Source organism: Rhipicephalus sanguineus, chromosome 7 (assembly GCF_013339695.2).
Source record: "Rhipicephalus sanguineus isolate Rsan-2018 chromosome 7, BIME_Rsan_1.4, whole genome shotgun sequence".
Taxonomy (NCBI): Eukaryota; Metazoa; Arthropoda; class Arachnida; order Ixodida; family Ixodidae; genus Rhipicephalus; species Rhipicephalus sanguineus.
In genome coordinates, this window is record NC_051182.1 from 89,930,724 (window position 1) to 89,956,789 (window position 26,066).

Sequence of the window (26,066 nt, forward strand, 5' to 3'; positions counted from 1 at the left end):
GTTAGTCATTTTTTTCCTGTAACCATGGTGAGTTCCCCCACTCTGAAGGATGATCCACTCTTTGGAGCGGACTCCCGCTGGAGCTGGATCAGCGCCATCGCTTGCTGCTGTGTGCTCTTCCTTGCGCTGGCGACGCCACGCGTCGCGGGAATCTTCTTCTACGGCATCGTTGAGACCTTCATGGTGAGCAGAGAAGAGGCTTCGTGGCCGGTGTCCCTTGCAGGCACGCTGATGGTGTTAGCAGGTACGTAGCGACTGCTTCTATCATTATTCGCTTAAAATTATTCAGCCGTAACAAATTTAAAGATGTTCGTCCTACGAATAAACCACTGCGTCTCTGAGTGCTTGCGTTACCGGCACGGGATTTATTCATCTAGTACCATTAGTTTTCCAAGTACAATTAAAAATCAATTAGTAGTATTTCGTAGTCTTTATGTCCCACAACAATCATCGTAACCCCCTCGCTTGCGTTTCTTTCCTTGAAAACGAGGCGCTCGCTTCTTCCCTATAAATACTGCCATATGACGCTGATGACACTCACGCCATTAGCGACCCCAAAATACCGGGCGCACAGCGAAAACGCAAGGAAATTAAAGCAGGCGAGATAGATGTCAATCATTGCCATCCATCTCGCCTGACGATTATTGACAGAGAGGCGCCCGATACACACCCTTCCTTTTCAAAGTGTTGTTGAAAGCGCCCGACCATTGTTCTTGCGCTGATGTGCATTAAATACAACGCTCTCAGAAAAACAAAAATGTCATTTGACTCTCTTTTGGGAGTACTCTTGTCTCTTGTACGACTCTCTTTAAAGAGATACGTGAACTCTCTAAGATCAATATACTTTCGTCGGGGGGCCATGAGTCTCAAAAAAGGGAGTTAACGAGTCTGTTCGAAGCGACTCATAACGTGGCAAGTCAGGACTGACAGAACAGAGTAGCACGTACTATGTTCTTTTTGTCTTAGCGTGTATTTACTTCTAATATCCACTTCCTGACAATTCGTGTGAATGGTTAAATGCGTCTTTACATCAAGAGCATTAGGTGCGTTTTGCCAACACCTTACAAAAAACTAAGCAACAAGTCTGTCGACTGGCGGCTGTTACGGACCGGAAGTTATCCGAACCCGGCGATATCACACGTAATTTTCCCAGACACATGCATGACAGGTAAATGCAAGAGATGTGGTTCCAGAGCAACTCTGAAACATACATTGAAGAAGAACGGCTATTTGGGCTAGTCGGTTAAAGTGCATATTGAAAGTGTTTGCAGCGCAAGCACGGTAGTGCTGAAGGAAAGACTTGAAAGCGAGGAACGGAAAGCAAAGTGGGACGACTCTTTCAGTCTGGAACATACTCTATGGGAATGTCGAGGGATAATAAACAATATTGGGCATGAAGCCTCCAGCGATCTTCACCGACCGCTCTGGGAGGCTGGGTTGCACAGTCCTGCCGCTGAAGATCAGCGGTGGGCTGTCCAGCGGGTCGAGGAAGCCACCAGGACTCGAAAACACCTGGCTGCCCAGTAGTGGGTACATCGGACCAGTAGTGGGTAGCATCGGACCAGTAGTGGGTACATCGTCAATGCGCAAAAGGAAAAACTATGGCGCAATGGGAACATAGCAACTGTAGTACATCCAGTAGACATTTTAGAATAGTTTGAAACGACCAATGTTACACACACAAGTGTTTCTTTCTTTGCGGCATGGCTGAAGGCGAAGCGCACGTGGCCCAATTACGCTATCGCATTCTACTTTTGAAGGCGAGACTCAAGCATCATCTAAGTATTGCAGCGTTAGCTACACTTGCCTAGCCGGAGCCGATTTCGCGTGCAGCGTCATGAGCCGTGCTGCGCATGCGCGAGGATCAGTGATGTCACACAGCTGGGTCACCGGAGCTGGCATCTCACGCGCTCTCCGACACCGCCGCTCGCGGCTCGCCGCTGCTTGTCTGCGGGTTCAGGAGGAGTGGCGTCGTAGCCGCGGCAGACAAACTGGCGCCGCTGGCGCCGGCGCGCACTCAGCTATTCGCCTTCGCTCTGCAGTCGCCGTCTGACACTGTGCTGGAGCCGCTTGATAGCGCCTCTGAATGGCGTTTGCAGGTGGGTAACGCCATGGAGCAGGAGAGCGCAAATGCTGCTCGACGGCGCAGAAGAGCCGATAAGCTTATCTCATCGGATCCCGAAGTAGTTGCCTGGCAATCAGCGGTTCAGCGAACGAAGAAGGAACAGAAGAAGGCCAATAATCTTAGATAATCTGGAAAGCTAAAAATAATCAGCTGAACCTTTCCTAACGCTACGTATATCCTCGCATAGCCGAGCTAAGCCACTGCAAATTTTTTCTTTGGTGACGCAGGTCCGGTAGCTGGCAACCTGTGCGAGCGTTATTCTTGCAGGGTCGTTCTGCTTACCTGCTCATCACTGGCAGGAATCGGCGCCGGCTTGTGTTACCTGGCGGGGGATCTTATCTTCATTACCATTTTCTTCGGCATCGTTCAAGGTAACGACTGCTGTTTGGCGGCAGTGCCTTGAAAGCATATAAATGTCCAGCAGCCAGTTCGATATTATTATTATCAACAATGGATTTCAATGCTATTATCAGTGCTCCTATGTGGCTGGCTAAAAAGTTTTGAAATAGGGCTGAACGATTTTTTTTTTCGCAGTATTGCTTAGAAGGCTGATTTTAATTTATTCCTGTTCAATTTGTGTTATCCAAAAATGGATGTACCGATTTAGTTACTATATCGCTTTTAATTGCTGCTGAATTGAGTAAAAAAATGACGTACTAGTAGTACTTAGGTGCCATTTGAATTCTTGCAGTGTACTTGTAAGCAGAAGTTGAGTTGTGCACCTTTTATAACGCTATATGAGTGATATATGATGATATTTTGCCCCTTTAACGAGCTTAGGGCCAACAGTATGCCGAAATAAGTAAATCAAGAAAATTGTCGTTTCTCACTGCAAGGAAGAAATTTAGTTAAAATTATGTCGCTTTTCATCGGTTTTCAAATTATCAGATTTGCAAATGAGTATACTCGGCATATACTTCCGGTGCCCTTTACCGCGATGCTATATTCGACTTTGAACGCATAAACATTACGTGGCTGCTATTAAAGCTTACTTTACGTTTTGACGTGGACGTTCAGTCGTCGACTCAGTTTCCAGACCAGGCGAACATGACATACACTTAGCTTCGCACTGAGCTATACGTGAATCCTGCAACTACTAAGCGTCAAGTAAACTTCCCCGTCAGAGAAGCGTAACGCAATACTGAGGTCCTGTTCTACTTGCACAATAAGATACAATTGAATTTTTTTTGTCGCTGGCGTTCTGTCACTCTTTTAATTTTCCTGCGTGGATTGCTCTACGTAGACATCAAACTAAATAATAATAATAATAATAATAATAATAATAATAATAATAATAATAATAATAATAATAATAATATTATTATTATTATTATTATTATTATTATTATTATTATTATTATTATTATTATTATTATTATTATTATTATTATTATTATATTAATAAAATCGAAGTGTATGCTGCACTGAGGAGATAGTTTTTTTTCTTAATGCGCATAATTACGTCTAACAGCCACCACCAAACGCTCGGCACAAGAAATCTTTAGTACCCTACCTTAAGAAAAAGCGTAATTCACATTTAGCAAGCACCGCCTTAAGTGATAACAACGCATGAAGAGTTCTGCATATCATAATATTCTAGTTTGCCGCACTCTAACTTGAACTAACAGACAAGAACGCCAAGGAAAGTAGAGGGGAGCCTATTTGTAGTAATCATAATGTAAATGTGAAGAAGATAAAGTGGACGGAACGATAATTTTTCGCGGGCAGGTAGCAAACCTTCGACCTTTGAATAACGCGTCCGATGCTCTACCACTGAGCTATGGCCGCAGTCATCCCCCCGACAACTTTGGCTACTAGCGGCGCTGATTAACACTCTCAGGTTGAAATGCACATATATACCCCATAAAGTGGACGGGAGCATGGCCGCCACCGTAGCTCAGTGACAGAGCATCGGACACGTTATTCATAGGTCGCAGGTTCGGTCCGTGCCAGCTACAAGTTATATTTTTGTCCACTTTACTTTCTTCAAAATCATAATTCCCACAAATAACATCCCCTATACTTTCCTTGGCTTTCTTGTGTGTTAGTTCTTGTTAATGTTGTGTCAGGCAAGAAAAACAAGGCCTAAAATTCTTCTTCTTTCATTAGTTTTGCCGTACTGACACTCATATATTGAGTTCGGTCACTAACATCGCCAATGCGAGCTCAATTTTGCGACTACAAGCCAGAAGAATTGATATAGTTTAGGGGTCAACTGGAGTTCCTATATGAATCCGAAATAATCCTGCTACTACTTGCGTTCACGTTAAAGGGACACTAAAGAGCAAATTTTTTTTCGCATTAGTAAAGTAGTCATCCACGATACCAAAAACACCACCCTTGCTGCGAGAAGACGCTTAATAAGCGAGAAAAAGCGCAAAAAGAAAATACAGGTGGCGACGCCACCTTGGAATTCCCGCACCATTTGCCGTGACGTCACATATTTTTGACGGCGACTGCTTGGGCCTACGTAGTTCCTAATCGGTTAAATCGATGTACATTGTCCGCTGAGGGGGCCAGAGACTTGACATAACGAGTTTGTGGATATTTCGTCGAGCCAGTGGCGCCAAGTTACGTTAAATGCCCTTTGAAGTCTTTTACGTCACGAATTACAAAGTTCGGCGCGAAATTTAAAAATGAAACTTTGAACTTCGTTTTCTTCTCTAATAATAAACCTATGGTGGTGAAATAAATTACACAGGAGTTCTCCGAGCACACTTCATCAATCTAAACTAATTCATTGTTTCTCTTTAGTGTCCCTTTAAACAACAGAGGCGTCTAATGAAGTTTTCAAACTAAATTTGCTATAAGTAAACTGAGATTTGTCCAACTAGAAAGAGCATGCTGAACATCTGATCAAGGCAGACTCATTTTCTGCTGAATTATCCTAATTTTTATGTGACATCTCGTTCTCCTCATGTTCGAACGTTTTCTTTTTTCTGCAGGATGCGCTTTATGTGGCTTGTACGTCGCCTCGAATGTACTGTTGGCCCAGCATTTTGAGAAGAGACGAGCGACGGCCATTAGCCTTGTCTATACGGTGTGTGGACTCAACACCGTCGTCATTCCTCCTCTCGTCGAATTCTTCCGGACAGCGTACGGCGTCCGGGCAGCGTTTCTCTTATACGGCGCCGTTATGCTACACGCCATACCCTCCGTCATCACCCTAAGGAGCCCGGCTTGGCTTACGAAGGCACAAACTGAAACGAAAAAGGCAACATATGTGGCAACGAAGGACGCAACAAATGCAACATGTCTGCTGATTCATGGATGTGAAGAAGATGTCACTACAGCAGAGATGCCTCAGGACCGATCTGCCCTACATGAGGGTTCTACCTGTGATAATCCGGCAAGGCACCCTTTCACACCTGAGCAAAATGGGTCAACTGCTTTTCAAGCACAAAACAACACATCGCTGAAAAAGCTTGATATCAGTAAGGTTCCATGGGGTTCCTACTGTGGCTCTACAGCGAAGCAGTTCCTCACGATGACCTTTCTCATTCACGGACTGTCTTTTGCAACTGTTATCTTCACAACGAACGCATTCGTCATGATACCAGCCGACTTAGCCAGAGACAGGGGAATGGACCCTTCGAACTCGGTGTACGTCCTGCAGGCTTTTTCTATCGCCGACGTCGCCTTCAGACCCGTCGTCGGCCTCGCCATTGATTCGCGCATCATATCGCTGGAATCGGCAATGCTATTGGGCTTTGCATTTCAAGGACTGGCCTTCGAATGGCTCGCGTGGACGGGCACCTTGTCGCCAATGATTGCTGCTGCTGCTTTCTTGGGCGCCACCAGTGGCTCAAGGATGTGTTTGCAGGCACCCGCCATGATCATGGACTTCGGCATCAGAATTCTGCCGATGATGATGGGAGGGCTGTCTTTCTGCGCTGGCGTATCGCTGTTGATCCTGCCGCTACTTATAGGTAAGCTCACTTACTTGAGGAAGAAGCCGCTAGTCTAGTACGTACAAAAATTACCGGGAGAGCGCGACAGGCCAATTAAGCTCTTGTTATAGAGACAACCCGAAGAATGAACGTCACTATTGTTATCACCTAGAGGGACTTATCATCAATTACGTTCTGAAGTTCTACGCGCGAATGCTACGATGTAAGGATGAGGCAAGCCGTAGTGGTGTACTCTGGAATACATTTGACCATTTAGGGCTCCTTATTGGGCGCCTAAGTGAATGTACGGGTTTGTTTTTCTTTTTTTGCATTTTGTCCCATCGAAACGCGGCTCCGTGGGCCGTAACTAAACCCACGTCCTTTAGCTCAGCAGGGCGGCACCATATATGCTAAGCTACCAGCGGAGCATCAGCCAATCGTTACGGGAATATTATAAGAATGAAATAATAGCGAGACAAACTGCTTGTTGCAATCCAGGATGCTGGAAATGCACTAAGATGTGTTGAGTCTACATACATACAACAACATTCTTTTTTCAACGTTACCGACTAAGGGCTCAAATTGCAAGTCAGACACGCTCATAAAGTGCTCGTAAGGAAAACCCGCGTTCACCGTCTAAAAGAATGATTACAGAGGACCCATTTCTTCGTGACTCTTGCCCTCGGATTGCATGATTTTGCATCTTATGCTTCGTCATGTCTGTGATGAAAAAGATAGGGAATGCTTGACCAATGCTGCCTACCGAAAAGAGAACGAACAATTACCAGTACATTGAGCAATTGTAGCTCCGGAGCATTCGTATATATATATATTATATATATATATATATATTGCAGGAAGATATAGCAACCAACGCCGAGGTTATAGGAGATAGGCTGCCTTGCAGAGGGTGAAAGATACAGCTTTTAAAGACGATAGTCTTTCTTGGGAAACTTAAACGCAGAAATTTTGGTCTGTCTTTCTGTCTTTCTGTTTGTCGGCACGTCACCCGATTCAGCCAACCGGCCAAAGTTGAACCACTTGCTTGCCGCCCACCCATCTTGAACTGGTACGGCTGTTCATACTTGTGAACGTTGTCGATCAAAAAGTAAATATCACGAATATCTGAGACGTAACACCATTACGTAAGTATTAGGTGGTGTGTTCCTTTAATAGAAAATACATAGATACGCAATTTTAGAGACCTTGATGGTATGCGTTTAACGTTGAGACAGTAACGCGTTTATTAAAAGATTGCCACAGCTGAAGCGATCAGCGCTCCAAGCCGAGCAAGCGCGAGCGCCAACAGCCACCGTCTTCGTCTTCTTCTTTCGCAGGCGTTCTTGTCTGCGCCGTACCATGTTACAAATCGCTCCCCCGCGGAAAAGGAGCCATCCTGGCGACCTAAGGAACAGGTACAGCTGGTGGGTCATAATGCGGCTTCAGTCGATCGACGTGAACAGTCTCGCGGCCGCGACGACGGCGGCCCGTAGATGATTGAACAGGCTCAATCATATAGTTAACTGGGGATGCTTGACGTAGGACGCGGTAGGGGCCTTCGTACTTAGGAAGTAGCTTTGTGGAAAGGCCAGGAGCGGAGGAGGGAACGCGAAGCCACACCAACGTTCCAGGCGAATACGACTGAGGAGGCAGGTTTTCGTCGTGACGGTCCTTCTGGTCCTACTCGCCCTACAATGTTACAACCCTAGTTTCTTAAGCTGCGCTGAAAATGCGACTGCGCTGAAACTTGTCTTCCTCCGTGCCCTCTGCACAAGCTCATGTTGTGTTTCGGTTTCGGTTCAGTATTGCATTGTACGAATGACAGGGGGCGCCACTCTGGCATTCCTGTTTTACCCAGGCGACGTGTAAGTAAGAGAGTTTGTGGAGGGTACTCGTTGAGTGCGGACGTTTCTTCTCCTTCGGCGCATCGCGCCAAACAGCGTGTTCGGGCTGGCCGGTGCCCCCACCGGTCGCGTTGGTCACCGCCGGTCTTCGCCTGCCGCTGCGCCGGGACTGCCAGCCCGCAACACAGCACTCATGTTTCCCGACGTATTGCCAGATGGCGTCCATATCTCACGTAGCGCCTCTTCTATCGTCTTTAGACGACATTTGCAGCGAAGTACGCAGATACGCGGCCAATTTCACAAATTTGCAGCGAAGCACGCAGATACGCGGCCAATTTGTGAAATTGGCCGCGTATCTGCGTACTTCGCTGCAAATGTCGTCTAAAGACGATAGAAGAGGCGCTACGTGAGATATGGACGCCATCTGGCAATACGTCGGGAAACATGAGTGCTGTGTTGCGGGCTGGCAGTCCCGGCGCAGCGGCAGGCGAAGACCGGCGGTGACCAACGCGACCGGTGGGGGCACCGGCCAGCCCGAACACGCTGTTTGGCGCGATGCGCCGAAGGAGAAGAAAGGTCCGCACTCAACGAGTACCCTCCACAAACTCTCTTACTTACACGTCGCCTGGGTAAAACAGGAATGCCAGAGTGGCGCCCCCTGTCATTCGTACAATGCAATACTGAACCGAAACCGAAACACAATATGAGCTTGTGCAGAAGGCACGGAGGAAGACAAGTTTCAGCGCAGTCGCATTTTCAGCGCACCTTAAGAAACTAGGGTTGTAACATTGTAGGGCGAGTAGGGCCAGAAGGACCGTCACGACGAAAACCTGCCTCCTCAGTCGTATTCGCCTGGAACGTTGGTGTGGCTTCGCGTTCCCTCCTCCGCTCATGGCCTTTCCACAAAGCTACTGCCTAAGTACGAAGGCCCCTACCGCGTCCTACGTCAAGCATCCCCAGTTAACTATATGATTGAGCCTGTTTAATCATCTACGGACCACCGTCGTCGCGGCCGCGAGACTGTTCACGTCGATCGACTGAAGCCGCATTATGACCCACCAGTTGTACCTGTTCCTTAGGTCGCCAGGATGGCTCCTCTTCCGCGGCGGAGTGATTTGTAACATGGTAGGGCGCAGACAAGAACGCCTGCGAAAGAAGAAGACGAAGACGGTTGTTGTTGGCGCTCGCGCTTGCTCGGCTTGGACCGCTGATCGCTTCAGCTGTGTCAATCTATTAATAAACGCGTTACTGTCTCAACGTTCAACGCATACCATCAAGGTCTTTAAAACTGCGTATCTATGTATTTTCTATTAAAGGAACACACCACCCAATACTTACGTAATGGTGTTACGTCTCAGATATTCGTGATATTTACTTTTTGATCGACAACGTTCACAAGTATGAACAGCCGTACCAGTTCAAGATGGGTGGGCGGTAAGCAAGTGGTTCAACTTTGGCCGGTTGGCTGAATCGGGTGACGTGCCGACAAACAGAAAGACAGAAAGACAGACCAAAATTTCTGCGTTTAAGTTCCCCAAGAAAGTGAAGATACAGCTTTTTTTCAATCTGTCGTGTGATTTGCTTTGCATATAAGTATGCTGTAAGCATCTTTAAAGAGAAAGTCTTCAGTGCCTAAGCAGACGGCGAAAGGTACAGCTCATGTCACCTCGAGCTCAATGAGCAATAAAAACCAGGGTTCCAGGAAGGTGCTCTGCGTGGCAGTCAAGCAAACAATCTACCCCTCAAGCAACTAATCTAGGGGGGGATTCAAACAGTTCACTTTGTCAACATGGCCCTTCCGTCTTTCTCTTCAGGACCAACAACTAGGGTGATGTTATATATTCGCATTTAAATGCGATTTTCATCGGTTCGTCCGCGCTCCAATTGGCGTTCAGTCTACTCTGAGCGCCGTGCACTGGCCAGAGGGCGCTATATAGCTCTCACCTACTGTGCCCGAAACTCATATGTGCCCTGAAACGTTTGTTTCACTCTATCTCATTTTGTTCTGCTATGAATTAGCATTCCAACACCCCCACCTCTCCTTTCTGATGTGATGCTGTTACATCCTTCCCAAATATAATTGTCAATATGTGGTGGCTCTTCCAAGTCTCTAAGGTGTGTCTCTAACCTGGAACCCTGGTTTTTATTGCTCATTGAGCTCGAGGTGACGTGAGCTGTACCTGGAAATAAACAGAGAGGTGCACAGGTGGGGTGTTTTTCGAAGAGACGGAATACACTTCGATAGGAGGCTTGGTCATGAGGTGGGTTGGCGACTTGCAGGACGTGCAGTAGCTTTTTCGGGGGGGGCACACGGGCCCTTCAGTGCCCAGGGTAGCTTGTAATGAGGAAAACAACCAGGGGGACTCTTTGACAGGCAGTATAGCGAAAAACCAGAGAAAAGGTAAAAGAAGGGAGAAGGCGCGTGTTGCAATTAGTTACATAAACATGCAGGGTGGTAGAAAAAAGGCAAAATGGTTAAAGATTGAGGAACACTTGAACAAGGAATAGATAGGTGTTTATTCGGTTACAGAAGCACACCTTAGAGACTTGGAAGAGCCACCACATATTGACAATTATATTTGGGAAGGATGTAACAGGATCACATCAGAAAGGAGAGGTGGGGGTGTTGGAATGCTAATTCATAGCAGAACAAAATGGGATAGAGTGAAACAAACGTGTTCAGAGCACATATGGGTTTCGGGCGCAGTAGGTGGAAAGAAAACGTGGCTGGGTGTAGCTTACTTGTGGACGGGGAATAACTGCAGAGAAAAGAATCTGGAGATAGTGAACACCGATATTAAATAATTTGGTCATGATGCTGAAATAATCCTTCTAGGGGACATGAACGCTCACATTCATGACTTTGACGGTTATTCAGACACCAATGGCAAGTTATTGCTAGATCTCTGCGAGCAACATAGTCTTGAGATAGTTAACGTGGGGCCTAAGTGTGAGGGGCAGATCACGTGGGAAGTCGGAAACAGGCAATCGAGCATTGAGTATTGTCTCATGACAGAAGGAATATATGACAAACTTAGAGAGATGAGAATAGACGAGGAAGGCATTAACAGCTTGGGTAATGATCATAAACGCATAATATTACAAATGGGATATAAAATTGAAAATAAGAACATAGAATCAAAGTTTGGCAACTTGTACCTAAATGACCGACAAATAACAAACAGTAGACGAACTACCAGGCAAAGACTGGAAGTATAGTGAGCTGCTACATGCACTCACGAAAGAGATGGAAAAAGAGAAGAAAACTATTCGCTGGAAAGGAAAGAGAAAGCCAAAAAGTTGGTGGAACAAAGAAATCCGGGAGGCGATCGAGAAGCGACGTGAGGCATCACGGGAGCACAGACAGGCAAAAAAGGAGAAGCGGCCACAGGACGAAGTCAACCAAATATGGGAAATATATTTAGAGCAAAAATTTATTGTGCAGAAATTAGTCGAGACAAAAATTCAAGGTGAAAGTGAGCGCTGGATGACTGAGATTCGCAAAAAGAAGAAGGCCGCGCCTAGGATATTTCGGAGCCACCTAAAAGCGCTGGGTAGGAAGTCTGTCACTAGGCAACAACGTTTGGTAGATGAAGGAGGAAATCAATTGGAAGGGTATGAAGCGCTAGGTTACATCCGAAAGATAACAGCCGATTCGTTTAAAAAGCTCGCCCAGGGGATTCCCCCGGTGAGTAAAAGTACGCAAAGGAGTGCAACCGACGAAGATGTAGTACTAGAGAATTTCAATTGGAAGAAGGCCAAAGGAAAAATTCCTAAGCGCACTACTCCGGGCTGAGATGGGGTTCTCGTCAGCCTCATTAACGAACTCGGGCATAAAACTAAAGAAGCACTGCTGAAAGCCGTAGAAAAGTGCTTACAAGGAGAGGGAAATACCAGACAGTTGGCGAAAAAGTAGAATGAACTTAATCTATAAAGGCAGGGGAGAAAAGGATAGCATTCACTCGTATAGACCGCTAACCAATACATCGGTGCTATACAGGTTGGCGATGCAGGCAGTAAAATTAAAAATAGAAGCGTGGGTAGAGCAAAATGATATTTTGGGAGAACTTCAGAATAGATTTCGAATCGACAGGCGGTTAGACGGTAATCTGTTTGTTCTTACCCAGTGTATAGAAATATCGAAAATAGAAAACAGGCTATTATACGTAGCTTATCTAAATATCACCGGGGCGTATGGCAACGTTAATCAGGCAATTTTGTGGGATATATTGAAAGAAGTGGGCATAGGGGACGACTGTATACAGCTTTTGAGGGAAATATACCGAGAAAACACAGTTTGTATAGAATGGGAAGGAATAAGTAGCAAGGACAGCGTTGAAATTAGCAAGGGGCTGAGACAGGGATGTCCTTTGTCCCCGCTGTTATTCATGCTGTACATGGTGAGGATGGAAAAAGCGCTAGAAGGTAGCAACATTGGATTTAATTTGTCACACAAACAGGGCGGCACGATGGTTGAGCAGAAGCTTCCAGGTCTATTTTATGCTGATGATATTGTCTTATTTGCGGACAGTCAAGATGATATACAGCGAGTGGCAGATATATGCGGAAGGGAATGTGAGGCTCTAGGACTAGGATTTAGTGCAAGAAAATGTGGATTGATGGTATTCAAGGATCACGAAGATCATGCGGTCATAACGCAGGGCCAAAAAATACCGAGGGTAAGCGAGTACAAGTACCTCGCAGTATGGGTAAATGAGGTGGACAGATATATGGAGGTACAAGAGAAAGCATCGGTAGCAAAGGGAAAGAGGAATGTTGCAATTATGAAGCACAGAGCTTTATGGGGATACAATAGGTACGAGGTGCTTCGAGGGCTGTGGAAGGGTGTGATGGTCACGGGGCTTACATTTGGGAACTCAGTGGTGTGCATGAAGTCAGAGGTACAATCAGGAATGATGTAAATCAAAGAACGATGGGCCGCCTCGCGTTGGGCGCTCACGGGAAGACGACAAATGAGACTGTAAAGGGTGATATGGGATGGACAGGCTTTGAAGTGAGGGAAGCTCAAAGCAAAATGAGATTCGAAGAGAGGCTGAGGAAAATGAAGAAGAGTAGATGGGCAGAGAGGGTTTTCAGGTGTCTGTATAGAAAAAGCGTTGACACGCAGTGGAGAAAAAGAACTAGGAGGCTCACCAGTAAATATACGGCTAGCAGTGCGGACTATATGGCAACAAGGAGCATTAAGCGGAAGGTCACAGAGGCGGAGAGGAGTTATTGGATGGCAGCGATGGAAAAGAAGCCTGCTCTGAGTAACTACCGAAAGGAAAAAAAACGAAATAAGGAGGGAAAGGTTTTATTATACTTCAAGGGGAAGCGCTTTGCTGTTTGAATCAATGTCGGGCTGCCTTAGAACGCGTAGTTATAAAGGGAGATTCAGTAGCGAAGAACAATATACATGCTGCGGGGGAACGAAGGAAACAATGGAACATGTACTGATTGAATGTGGCGATATTCACCCAGGTATACGTGTGGGCACGAGTCTACATGAAGCCTTGGGTTTTAGGGACAACAATAGAAAGCTGAACACGTCCGCGATAGAAATAGGTAAGAGACGGTTAGAGTATTGGTGGCAGAAAAGTAGAGATAAAGTACAAAAATAAATAATGGGGAAAAATAAGGTCATTCTGCCCTAATAGGCAGAGAGACGGACCGTGTATTTATATATTTTTTGGTATAATAACATGGATTTAATCAGTGTAGATAAGGTATTAAGCCAACTTGAAACAAGGAAGTTTTTTTCTGTTTTTTTTTACTTCGAGCCTGGTGGCAGACATGTCACCGCCCCGTTATAAAGGGGACGCTCATAGCATCCATCCATCCTTATCCGCCCACTTTCGCCGACATCGGCCGTTAGGTGTGCGTGGAAAGTCGTCAAGAGATTAAGCAATGCACGAATATGCGCTTTGTGGCACATCCCTCATCGCGTGGAGCGCATGCGTACTTGGAAACTTCCAGATAACGGACACTCTTGCGTCTTGATAAAAAAATACAACGCCACTCCTGAGAAAGCGGTGTGACCGCCAGAAGAGCGTCCCTTATTGGATGCATAACTAGGGTGAGGACGTCACCCCGTCGCACTTAAAGCACCAAAGCGGGACTAGAGGGAAACGCGGCGTGCGTCGTGTCTACCCTTTAGCCCGGCCACAATTTTCCTCGGGGCGTAACCGCACCAGCATAGGTCTTCCATCCTAGAGGTCGTAGCTCCCATTCCTGCGAAATACGTAGCTTGACGTATTTTATAAAGATGAGTCCGCCGCGGTGGTATAGCGGTTACGGTGCTCGGCTGCTGACCCGAAGGTCGCGGGTTCGATCCCGGCCGCGGCGGTCGCATTTCGATGGAGGCGAAATGGTAGAGGCCCGTGTACTTAGATTTAGGTGCACGTTAAAGAACACCAGATGGTCGAAATTTCCGGAGCCCTCCACTACGGCGTCTCTCATAATCATAGCGTGGTTTTGGGACGTTAAACCCCAGATATTATTAATATTATTTTATAAAGATGAAACGCTTTTAGGTCCTGTTGTCGGCGGCCTTCAAGCGACCTTAAACCAAATGCCAGTGCCGTTATCCGCTCACTTTAAACGAGACATCCTGGCACTCAATCGAGAACGTACGGGCCCGTTTCACGAGACATCCGGGCAATCAGTGCAAAAGTTTAAAAAAGAGCCGTCTTTGGCAGTCACCCGTTCTTGCAGGAGCACATTAGATACACTGCGGCGGCACAAACTGTTTAGAAAATATATTGCCATAGTTATTCATAGTGTTTGTTCACATTACTACTGAAGCTGTAATTTCTTCTACGCTGAACACTTATTTACCTGCTACAATAGCGACGTTCTAAGGGCAGATAAGGCACTTGCTCTTTTAAGTGCCAGCGCCCAGCGTGTGCTCTTTTGAAGGCCAGCGGTGGGCAAGAATACGGCAACTCGCGGCGCGAGTTGCCGCATTCTTCGAGAGATGGCGCCACGGTGCCTGTGTCGCTAGAGTTACTGTATATACAGTAACTCTATGTGGCGCACCAGCTTCCTGTCGGATCTTCGCCGCATCGGTCGCATACGCTAGACAAAGCTAAAGACTTATCCCACGCAGTGACACTAAGGAATTGCGTCCGTATCGTCGAGTGCACAGTGTATTGTGGCGTAGTTTGGTAAGGTGTGCCCTTGCGAACACGCAAAATATTCTGGCTAGCATACGTTCCAACCCATCTGCTTTGCCAGTGGACATTTCATGCTTACATATATCTCGATTACGGGGTAGTAATACTCTCTCCCAACATTCTCCTTCCTCCGTGTGCGGAAGAGTATCGTTCTATCGTAGGAATGTCGGCAGTGGCTACCTTGCTTGAAACACTGTTGACGGGCGGAATCTTCTCAGTGTTACGCGGGAATTGGTTAAAAGAAGCACGCCCAATGCAACGCTACAAAAGCCGCCGTTGTTACTTACGATTACTACGCGACTGTTAAGAGACATTCTAATAACCTTACCGAGGGTAGCGGAACAATCATGGCGGTTGTTCTCGAAGGTACAGCTAACTAGATAGCAACGTACGTACGCCATACCACAGTGCAACAGAGACGTTCGGCGTTCTTGTGATACAGTTTAGAGTATTCTAAGTGGTCCACCATTTTTTTTTTATAAACACAAACTTCACGGTACGCTAGGTCGTTCACCTGCCGTCGCTTTTTATTCCGAACATGGGCACTTAGTGCCCTTCCGTAGTACTCCGAAATCGTTAGGCTGAGCTCTCTTTCCATAAATAATCAAAATAAGAAACGCCTCTTAACAATCACCTCAGATAGTTGTCTAATGAATTCGTAAGCTTTTGCTGCTATAGTGGGTTACCCTAGGCATGCGCAGTGTTTTTCGTTAGGCAGTTTTACCAAAGAAAAAATTGGCCGCGTATCTGCGTGCTTCGCTGCAAATGTCGTGTAAAGACGATAGAAGAGGCGCTGTGTGAGATATGGACGCCATCTGGCAATACGTCGGGAAACATGAGTGCTGTGTTGCGTGCTGGTAGTCCCGGCGCAGCAGCAGGCGAAGACCGGCGGTGACCAACGCGACCGGCGGGGACGCCAGCCAGCCCGAAAACGCGGTTTGGCGCGAAGCGCTGAAGCAGAGAAACGTCCGCACTCAACGAGTACTCTCCGCACACTGTTTTATTTACACGTCGCCTGGGTAAAACAGGAACGCCAGAGCGGCGCCCACAACCGGCAGCCTGAAGGCCGCCCACAACGCTGCTTTTTCATTTTTTAAATATTTTTTTCACCTTCTTGGCCTTCTCAAAACTAAAGTTTTTCAACACCAACCCATGGCATTCGTACAGTGCAATACAGAACCGAAACCGAAACACAACAATGAGCTCGTGCGAAGGGCACGGAGGAAGGCAAATTTCAGCGCAGTCGCATTTTCAGCTTTGTTGAAACAGCGCTCACTAGACGACGACGAAGTAAAAGAAGGCACAGGACAGGCGCTGCCTGTCCTGTGCCTTCTTTTACTTCGTCGTCGTCTAGTGAGAGCTGTTTCAACAAAGATGAACGCATACCAACTCGCTCAAGCTTCCATTCTTATGCATTTTCAGCGCAGCTTAAGAAACTAGGGTCCTTGAAATTACGTATGTATGCATTTTCTATTAAAGGAACACGCCACCTAATACTTACCTAGTGATGTTGCACCTCAGATATGCATGATATTTACTTTTTGATCGACAACGTTCAAAAGTATGAACAGCCGTACCAGTTCAAGACGGCTGGCCCTTGGGCAAGTGGTTCAACTTTGGCCGAGTGGCTGAATCGAGGGACGTGCCGACAAACAGAAAGACAGACAGACAGAAAGACAGACCAAAATTTCTGCGTTTAAGTTCCCCAAGAAAGACTATCGTCTTTAAAAATGTCAGTTCCGCCCACAACCACCGCTGTCCCTCCCACACACAATCTGCATATGTGCTCCATCTAATAGCGCTTACTCATATTCGCGGCGTCAAACTCTCCTGGATCGAGTGTTTCGATAGCTTGCCTTCCCACACAGACACACGTTTGTGACGCTGGTTTCAGGTCGAAAACGTGAGCGTCCTGATAAATTTCGTCAGTGATTCTGACATCGCTTCTCAGCCAAATGTAATGCTTTGGGTAGCAGCGACGAACCTTCAGCTCTTAATATGCGTAGTATTTCCATTGCCGAGAAAAACATGTCGTTCTTTCGTCTTGCGTAGTGGTTGGAGTAGTTCTAAATCCTGCGCTAAATTCAGCTCCACTGTCAAACCTTAGGAAGTGCGCAGCGCGGGCACCCACAGATTCCCGTTCGTAGAGCTCCCACTGCTCCGTCTACCAAACCGTCCATAACGTCGATGTTTGAGGTAAGCAGGTAGGTATTCCTTGGCACGAGTAGAATCTTGTTAAGGAGATTGGCAAACTCGGTGTGCCACATGCGCGCTACTTTTACAGCGAAAGCTGCTAGAGATCATTTCAATGGCCGTTTTTGGCGCCGTAGTTGTCCGCCGCCGCCGCCGGTGTCCGTAACCGCTATCGCACAAAATAAGAAAAGAAGGAAATAAACAAAATTTCCAGGATGCAACGAGGTTCGAACCTGGGCCCTCAGCGTGGGAGCCCAGTGTTCTACCTCTGAGCCATGCCGGTGCTTGAAACTGCGTTGCAAAAGGACCCTATACAGGCTTCATGTCGCGAAGGAACCACATTAACATATGGGTCATTCCTGCCAAATCACCCAGCGTTTTTCCGACCATCACAAATATGGCTGAAAAAATTTCCACGCTTTTCTTGAAGTTCAAAACTCGTTCTGCTCGTTTATTTCTGTTGCCAAAAACTTTCCCGCCTGTTTGCGAGAGTTTGTAGTTTTGCGCCGACTGAGCTAAAGGGCATCAAACAACAATTTTTTTCAAAGGGCATTTATAGGATGCACTCAATAAAATGGTGTTTCCGGCAAGCTAATGAAGTGATGTAACTGTAAAAATAATGACTTATTTATGTATATTGATTATTCGAGGGCTTTTTGCACGAGCAAAATTGAATGAAGTTGCAAAGTTTCATATTTTTTTCCAGGAACAAGGCAAACTCAAAGGGTAGAAATTAATTATATACTGGAAGCCTGTTCGACATACTACAAAAGAAAAATAATTTAGTCGTTGAAGGTGTAGCAAATCGTCTGAAAAAAATCGCGAATTTCACTTTTTTTGAGAAAAGCTCTGTATTCATTCAAAAAAGACAGGGCGCGCAAACACGGACACAAGGAAGAAGTCAGGACACCACAACCTTAAACAGCCATAAAAAAGAATAAAATTTTAGGACGGTAAAACTTAAGCCATCGGTAGTTATGCAACATACTGTCGACCTTTCGTTAAGACATAACCTTGAGAGAATAGCTTGTAATGTCAAGAAGGCTAAATCACTTACTTTAGAATTGTTTTTTTCAGCCAAAACACATAAGACCGAGATCCCATTTCGAGCAATCGTTTTAGAGCAAGGCACCTGGCAAGTCGCTGTATCTAGTTATTTGCAGAACTGCTTAACCTCTTTGAGTTTTTCAGACCCTTTTCGTATGCGTAATTCTCAGGCGCTAGTTCAGTTCCTCTCAGAGGAGAACCCCGGCTCTTGTAGAGATTTTAGTATGGATATTGAAGACCTGTATTATTCTTTGCCGCATGAGGACTTGTTATATTGTGTTAATGAATGTATTAACGATAAAGCGCACCAAACGGTTTTCTACCGATAAATGTGGTGTTTCTACCGGGTCATTTCTAGAATTCCTTTCCATGTATTTAAAGTCGACGCTTGTAGGTTGGAAGGAAGGTGTTTATGTGCAGAAATCAGGGATATGTATTGGTTCTGAGGTTGCTCCGGTTCTTAGTGATTTATACCTTAGCAAGATTGACAATCTTTTGGAAGGCGCCTTAGGTAATTCGGTTATTAAGGTTTTTCGTTATGTGGACGATTACTTGATCTTTTGTAGTGGTGAGCACTGTGAAAAGGTGGTAACTTCCGTGAGCGAAAAATTTGAAGTAAATGGAGATGGGCTGAGCTTTACTAAAGAGGTGCCTCAGAATAATGGAATACAATTGCTAGACATTACCTTAACGTTCCAGAAGAACCACGTGTGCTGGCAGTATTCTCCTAGATCTTCGAAACCGCTGTTAAATTTTTCGTCGAAGCACTCGAAGGTTGTAAGAAACGGCATTGCCATGTCTTGCCTTAAATCAGCCCTCACCAAGTCGTGTGAACACAAAATGAGTGACAGCTTTAACGCACAGGTTGCGCGTCTTTTAGATGTGGGGTATCCTCGTGATGCAGTGGCCACGGTAGGTGAACGTTTAAAGATGTCTATTGTGCTAATTCCAAGCATGACTGCAGAAAGCGATAGGAAGAAACGTGTCGTAGGAATACCGTACATTCATTGCGTATCTCACAGGCTAAAGAAAGTAGGAAGTAGATACGGCGTTAATGCTGCTTTCACGGCTGCCAATAAGCTAGGTAAGATTTTGCCGCTGTGCAGAGGAAGAATGAGCGAGTAAAAGACAAGAAGCGGACCGGTATTTGTTTCGTAAAACACACCAACAAATTCACTGATTGCCGTACGAGTGTGGTGTATAAGGTCCCTTTCAGCTGCGGCCGCTTCTACGTAGGACAGACGGGCCGATGTATCAACCAGAGATTGTTGGAACATAAGAGATCGCTAACAGGAGGCCCACCTTCTAATCTATCTTTACATTGTCGAGATTGTAAGTGCACGCCAAAATTCGATGAATGCGCAGTGTTGTACCGTCATAGAAATGAAGAAACGCGCCTGATGATTGAAGCATGGCATATCGAGAATAGTGGTAGCGCATGCGTGAGCCAACCGTCGATTAACTTGCATAAAGATGAAATCAAATGCCTTAACAGTTATCTTCCACGTAGACCGCCACGCGTGCCGGATTGATAGGTTCGCCTGTTGCATGGGCATGCGCAGATAAGTTTTCGTGCCTTCTTTCTTTTCAGCCGTTGTGCGTCTCTTCAGTTGTTAGTCGGCGTTTGTGGTGTCCTGACTTCTTTTCTTGTGTCCGTGTTTGCACGCCCTGTCTTTTTAGAATGAATACTTACCAACTAGCTCAGCTCTCTGTTATTCTAAGCTCTGTATTCATCGTCAAAAAACTTGCCTTGGTGGTCGGACTAAAAATATGCACGATACTTCATTTGAAAGCTCTATGTTTTAGCTGAACATATACAAAGTTACAAATGGGTATTACTTTTTTTTAATTTGAGAAATATTTTTTTTTAATTTTGTACCTCCACCAGTTTTTCGCCGACGTAACTCAAGCGGCATGAAGCACTCACAAAGGCCATCTTCAGCCCATGCCCACTGACCTGGGATGCAGACGTCAAGCATGGTGCTGTCTATAAAGCAACCCCATTTCCTTTTCCATTACTTTATAGACAGCACCATGTTTGACGTCTGCATCCCAGGTCAGTGGGCATGGGCTGAAGATTGCCTTTGCGAGTGCTTGGCATGTAAATCCATGAGCGTGGCATGTAAATCATGCAGTACATGACTTGCATGTCGTGATTTTCATGTTACCACCTCCCATTTACGTTCGTCATACAGTCGTGTCGCGCAATACCAGTTTTGGTGTATATCAAGCAAGCGAAACGGCCGCGAATGCACCATGCGCGTGCCATGTAAATCATGACATACATGACATGCATGTCAAGGTTCTCATGTTACCACCTGTTTTTCGCGTGTTCTTTATACAGTCACACCGCACAATACCAATCTTGGTATATATCAGTTCAGTGAAGCGGAAGCGAGTGCGCCATGAGCGTGGCATGTAAACCATGTCGTACATGACATGCATGTCATGATTTTCATGTTACCACGTCTCAGTTGTGTTCCTCATACAGAAATGTCTCGTCATATCAGTTTTCGTATATATCTATTCATTTAAACGGCCGCGAGCGCCCTGTAACCATGTCATGTAAATCATGCTGCACATGACATGCGTGTCATGATTTCGACGTTAGGACCTGTCATAATGTTCATCATGAACTTTTGTCACGCCATACCAGTTTTGGTATATATGAAATTAACGGAACGGCAGCAAGAGCCCCAAGGCCGTGGAATGTAAGTCATGCTGTTTATGACATGAATGTCATGATTTTCATGTTATGACCTATCATTTATGTTCGTAATTTGGTCATGTTATGCCACACCAATTTTGGTATACTTCCGATTAACGAAACGGCCAGGAAAGCACAAAGTCGTAGGCGGCTAGATAGATAGATAGATAGATAGATAGATAGATAGATAGATAGATAGATAGATAGATAGATAGATAGATAGATAGATAGATAGATAGATAGATAGATAGATAGATAGATAGATAGATAGATAGATAGATAGATAGATAGATAGATAGATAGATAGATAGATAGATAGATAGATAGATAGATAGATATAGATAGATAGATAGATAGATAGATAGATAGATAGATAGATAGATAGATAGATAGATAGATAGATAGATAGATAGATAGATAGATAGATAGATAGATAGATAGATAGATAGATAGATAGATAGATAGATAGATAGATAGATAGATAGATAGATAGATAGATAGATAGATACGCTCAAAGTCCCAGAAGTTCGCTAAGAAATCCTTCGCATTTAAGAAATTGCGTATGCTGTTCAAGATGAAAAGCTTTTAGTCGCTGTAGCAACGCGGGCATAAAACTCGTTTGCTACATCGCGATGGATGAACTAGCAGCTATTTCATCTATAGCCATTTTACCTGCGAAAACACTATCGTCACGTGCGATTGGTGGTAGTGGTGGCGCGGAATAATTGAGGGTTGGAGAGAATGTTTCGCGCTATTTAAGCACGGGAGTCTCGCGAAGTCGCAGGATGAGGAACATTTCGACTTTGACACTGCTGTTAAGCAAAAAAAAAGGACAGGATTTACGCATTCATCAAATAAATGGAACTGTATTGATGTAATCGGCATTTGTTTATTGTTCTTTTTTTCATGCTTTCGAGAAGTCGGCGTTCGCTTCATTCGGACATTTTTCTCGGTCCCGTGAAATACGAATTAACGAGTTTTTACTGCATACGGCAAATGCAAAAACACGATGAGATTGTCCATATCACTGGTATCGCAACATGAAACACTTCTGCAGTAGCAAGGAAAGCCGAGCTAGTTGGTACGTGTCTCTGCGTGTTATTTGCGCTATTCCACAATGAAAAGAAATAGTTCACGCGGAGCTGTGGCTACAGCATTGGCCTGTTCTGTTTAACAACAGTAGTTTGACCTACCATCAGAAGTGCATCTCTTCTCACTGAATAGGTCCCAAAAAAGGCAAGATAATAGAAGGTATTCACGAGTTGCACTAAAATTGCAGAAATTGGGGGGTAAGAATGCTCGGCAATCCGAACTGCCATCTTATATTCGTGTCCATATGTGTCGCCGTTTTGGTATCCCATCTCATATTTCCTGTGATGTTAATTTCTGCTCTCCTGTGTCAGCCACCGTGGTGGTACAGTGGTTACAGCGCTCGCCTGCTGACCCGCAGCTCACGGATTCGATCCCGGCAGCGGCGGTCACATTTCTATGAAGCCGAAATGGGAGATGCCCGTGTACTTACATTTGGGTGCGCGTTAAAGAACGCCAGATGGTCGAAATATCCGGAGCCTTCCACTACGGCGTGCCTCATAATCATATTCCGGTTCTTGCACGTAACATCCCCGATTTATTATTTTATGCTCTTCTCTGTCATTGTGGCCTTTCATTATAGACCTGGCGTTGCTCTGTGGTAGAAAAAATGGTCTTTCATTGAATATCCCCTTTACTTTGCAGGATACTTCCGAGATTCACGTGGCGACTACGGCGGACTGCTTCATTTAATGGCTGCTGTCAATGCTTTCTTTGTGTGCGTTTGGACCATGAAAGTTGTTACTAGAAGGAGAGCAGCGTCAAGGCTGTCATCGAAATCTACGGAGAGCAGCAAGACGGGCAGGACAGATTCGCCTCGCAGCTGTGATCCCATCAACAGTAACGGATAGTGTACGGCTGCTTGAACTAAGTCTAGCAGAAGCGAGCGCATCTCCCAGATCACTTTTAGGTAACGCATCCTGTGCCACGCTGTTATCGGCAATTGGGATTAAAAATTGTTTATATATATATATATATATATATATATATATATATATATATATATATATATATATATATATAATTGGTACCTCTTTGCAAGAAATATCATATCCCCCACAATAGCCAAACCGGCCCCTCTTTCTCGGCGCAAGAATATATGTAAAGTCTTAATCGCACTTGTCGAGAGTGGCCAGTCGGCCGCTTCAGCCTTAGTTTTACAGCGAAAGCTGTTATGAGATCATTTCACCGGCCGTTTTTGGCGCCGTAGTTGTCCGCCGCCGCTACCGCCGCCGCCGCCGCCGGTGTCCGTAACCAGTATCGCTCGAAATAAGAAAAAACACGAAATAAGAAAAAAATTCCAGGATGGAACGAGGTTCGAACCTGGGCCCTCTGCGTGGGAGCCCAGTATTCAACCTCTGAGCCATGCCGGTGCTTGAAACTGCTTTGCAAAAAGGTCCTATACAGGCTTCATGTCGGGAAGGAACCACATTAGCATATGCAATATAGCGTGGTAGAAGAGTAAAATAAGCATCAAGTGTCGCACAACGCGAACTCTGTAACCAGGCGTCACACAATGCGAATTGCGCAACGAGTAGGTTGTTGAATGCTTCCAACCCATTACAAAGGACTCTGCCATAATTCTTCATAGTCATCAGGCACAGCATCAACAAAGTGCGCATAATGCCTTACATGGGTTTAGCAGGTACCAACGCTCTCCGTAGAATGACGAAAAATGGCACAGTGCCTGCTGCCCTACTTCTCAAAAATTACAATGATTTATAGCGTAGTGGGTTCCTCGCAAGTGCACTTGTATTGGTTGCCAAGGAAGCCCATAAGCGCATGATCCATTTCCTCGGGGTCTCAGTAAAGTCCTTCGCCCCCCCCCCCCCGTCTCTCTCCCACGTCAACGTATGTTATACAGCATGACGGGAGAGGGAAATAGCGACCGGGCGTCACCCAATGCAAATTACATGACTGGTGGGCCATTTAAATATTCCAACCCATTACAAAGGGCTGAGCCATAATTCTTCATCGTCATCAGTCGTCGCTTCAACAAAGTGCACATAATGCCTTGCAGACGTGTAGCTGGTGCCCCACTTCTCCGCAGAATGACGAATAATGGCTTAGTAGGTGCTTCCCAACTTCACAAAAATTGTGATTTATGGCGTAGTGGGTACCTTTCTAGTGTACTTGTATTGTAGCCCCAAGAGAGCTTCACGGGCTCTAGAAACGCCGCTCTTCCAGCTTTCGCTGTGACTGTGCTGCGGTTTCAGCGCAGGCCTGGCGTTTTTTTTTTTTTTTGCCAAGATATGCAAAGAACGACGCGTAATGACACAGAACATATTCATTCAGCATGCTGGGTCCTTGTGCTATAATTCAAGCATCAACTGAAGCTTGTAGAAAGCGCGAGGAAGGATCTGCGCACGGCGCCCTGGATCGTCCCCAGCCACGCACTGGATCGCTCTAGTCATGTGCGATTCCGACTCTACTGTCATCTACCAGAAGAACTGAAAAGGGTCGAGACGAAGTCGATTGTACGGGGCAATGCGAGAAACATACGACTGCCGTCGATGAGCTTGGCAATGTTTTACCTGTTCTAAAAACGAGCGAATATATTTGCCCCCTCCGCCTTGATCAAGGCTGCCGTTTACGTCACAAACCAAGACCAAAGCCTCGACCAATCACATGTGGCAAAGAGTTTCGTTCGTTTTTATAACGGGTGCAGCGTCCCCGTTTGAGCCCGTACTTGGCCGTTTATGTGAAAAATCGTGCACAAGCCAAGCAAGTCTATGTCACAGATGGGGTTTAAAGACGTGGAAACCACCCCTAAACCAGCCTTGGACTTTATCAGAACGCGCCGTCAGTGAGTAGAAGGCGGACCTGTCAACATGTAGGCGAGATTGTGCAGCCGTGCTCGGCGCATGGAGTGCACAAGCGGGACGTAAAACTGACTTGTGTTGAAACAACCTCTTATCGAGCAGGTTCCCGCTCAAGGTGGTAGGCCTGGCGCCAGTGAGTATCCTCTGACGACATCGTGAAGTTTGTAAAGAGGGCTGCCATAAGCAAGAGTTGGCGTGAAGTACATTTGCGCCAGCGCACTGATTTCTACTGTTATAATGTATATGTAATGACATTGTTAACAGGCAATGGTATTATACAATACCATATAATTTTGATAAGAAAGAAACCAATACGTTCCTTGCGCACTTTCCGCGCGCTTACCCAATAGTAATGAAATGCAAAGCCCAATGGGGGCCGGGCATGGCCGTCTGAAGTGTTTTCTGGCAGGCCAGCTATTCTGCCACTCGCTCTGACCGTGTCATATATTAGACGTTAAAAGGTTTGCCCCAAGAAATACAAAAAAAAACTTTGCTGTCGTTCTAGAATACAGTTTGGTCTTCGGGTGAGATCCCCTCTGCTTGGAAAGGGGCAATCATTATTTCCATTCTTAATAACGCTTAGCAGAGCGCTCTGCCTGTCCTGTTGCGCACCTGTCCTCCACCTGTCCTGTAGTCCCTGTCTTGTCGTCGTCTCGTAATACGAAGCGCAAGAAGAAATCATGAATCCCATCCAGAAACAGGGCAAGAACCCATCTTCTGTTTCTAGTTACAGGCCTGTAGCGCTAACAAGTTGTCTCTGCAAAGTATTCGAAAAGCTGATGAACGGGCGACTGCTGCACTTTCTTGAAACGAATTACTTGACCCATATCATTGCGGATTTCGAGAGGGTTGGCCCCAACTGATTACTTATTACGCGTTGAGGCATAAATTCGCGAAGCATTTGTCCAGAAGCAGTTTTGCTTCTCGGTATTCCTTGACAGGGCAACAATCTGCTATACAACATTGCGGTTTGATTTTTTCTTTGTTATGTGAGCCCTTTCAAAGTGCAACGAACCGAAAAATTTATTTCGAAAAAACGCTCCCAGCGCGCTATAAATACACCTGAAGGTGGCGGCGCCCTGTTTTTCCTCACCGCAATGTTATCGGATTTCACGACCGAATTTAACGCGAACTATAAACGTTGTGTTGAAATCTTTTTTTGTTGGTTTTAACA

The 26,066-nt window shown here is 45.7% G+C and overlaps 1 protein-coding gene across 1 annotated transcript; it reads left to right on the plus strand.

Moving 5' to 3' along the window:
• Positions 1–16: 16 nt before the first annotated feature.
• Positions 17–22,921, plus strand: LOC125759127 (monocarboxylate transporter 6-like). Its single transcript, XM_049417436.1, has 3 exons — positions 17–244; positions 2,353–2,496; positions 22,716–22,921. Exons 1-3 carry the CDS (start codon positions 25–27, stop codon positions 22,919–22,921), a joined length of 570 nt encoding a protein of 189 aa, XP_049273393.1. The 5' UTR covers positions 17–24.
• Positions 22,922–26,066: the final 3,145 nt, after the last annotated feature.

What these genes read in the sequence shown, in the direction of transcription:
- LOC125759127 (XM_049417436.1), top strand. Translation starts at nt 25, where the DNA reads ATGGTGAGTTCCCCCACTCTGAAGGATGATCCACTCTTTGGAGCGGAC. An exon ending in CACGCTGATGGTGTTAGCAG is followed by an intron (nt 245 to 2,352) that starts GTACGTAGCGAC and finishes TTGGTGACGCAG; the next exon opens with GTCCGGTAGCTGGCAACCTG. An exon ending in TTTCTTCGGCATCGTTCAAG is followed by an intron (nt 2,497 to 22,715) that starts GTAACGACTGCT and finishes TTTACTTTGCAG; the next exon opens with GATACTTCCGAGATTCACGT.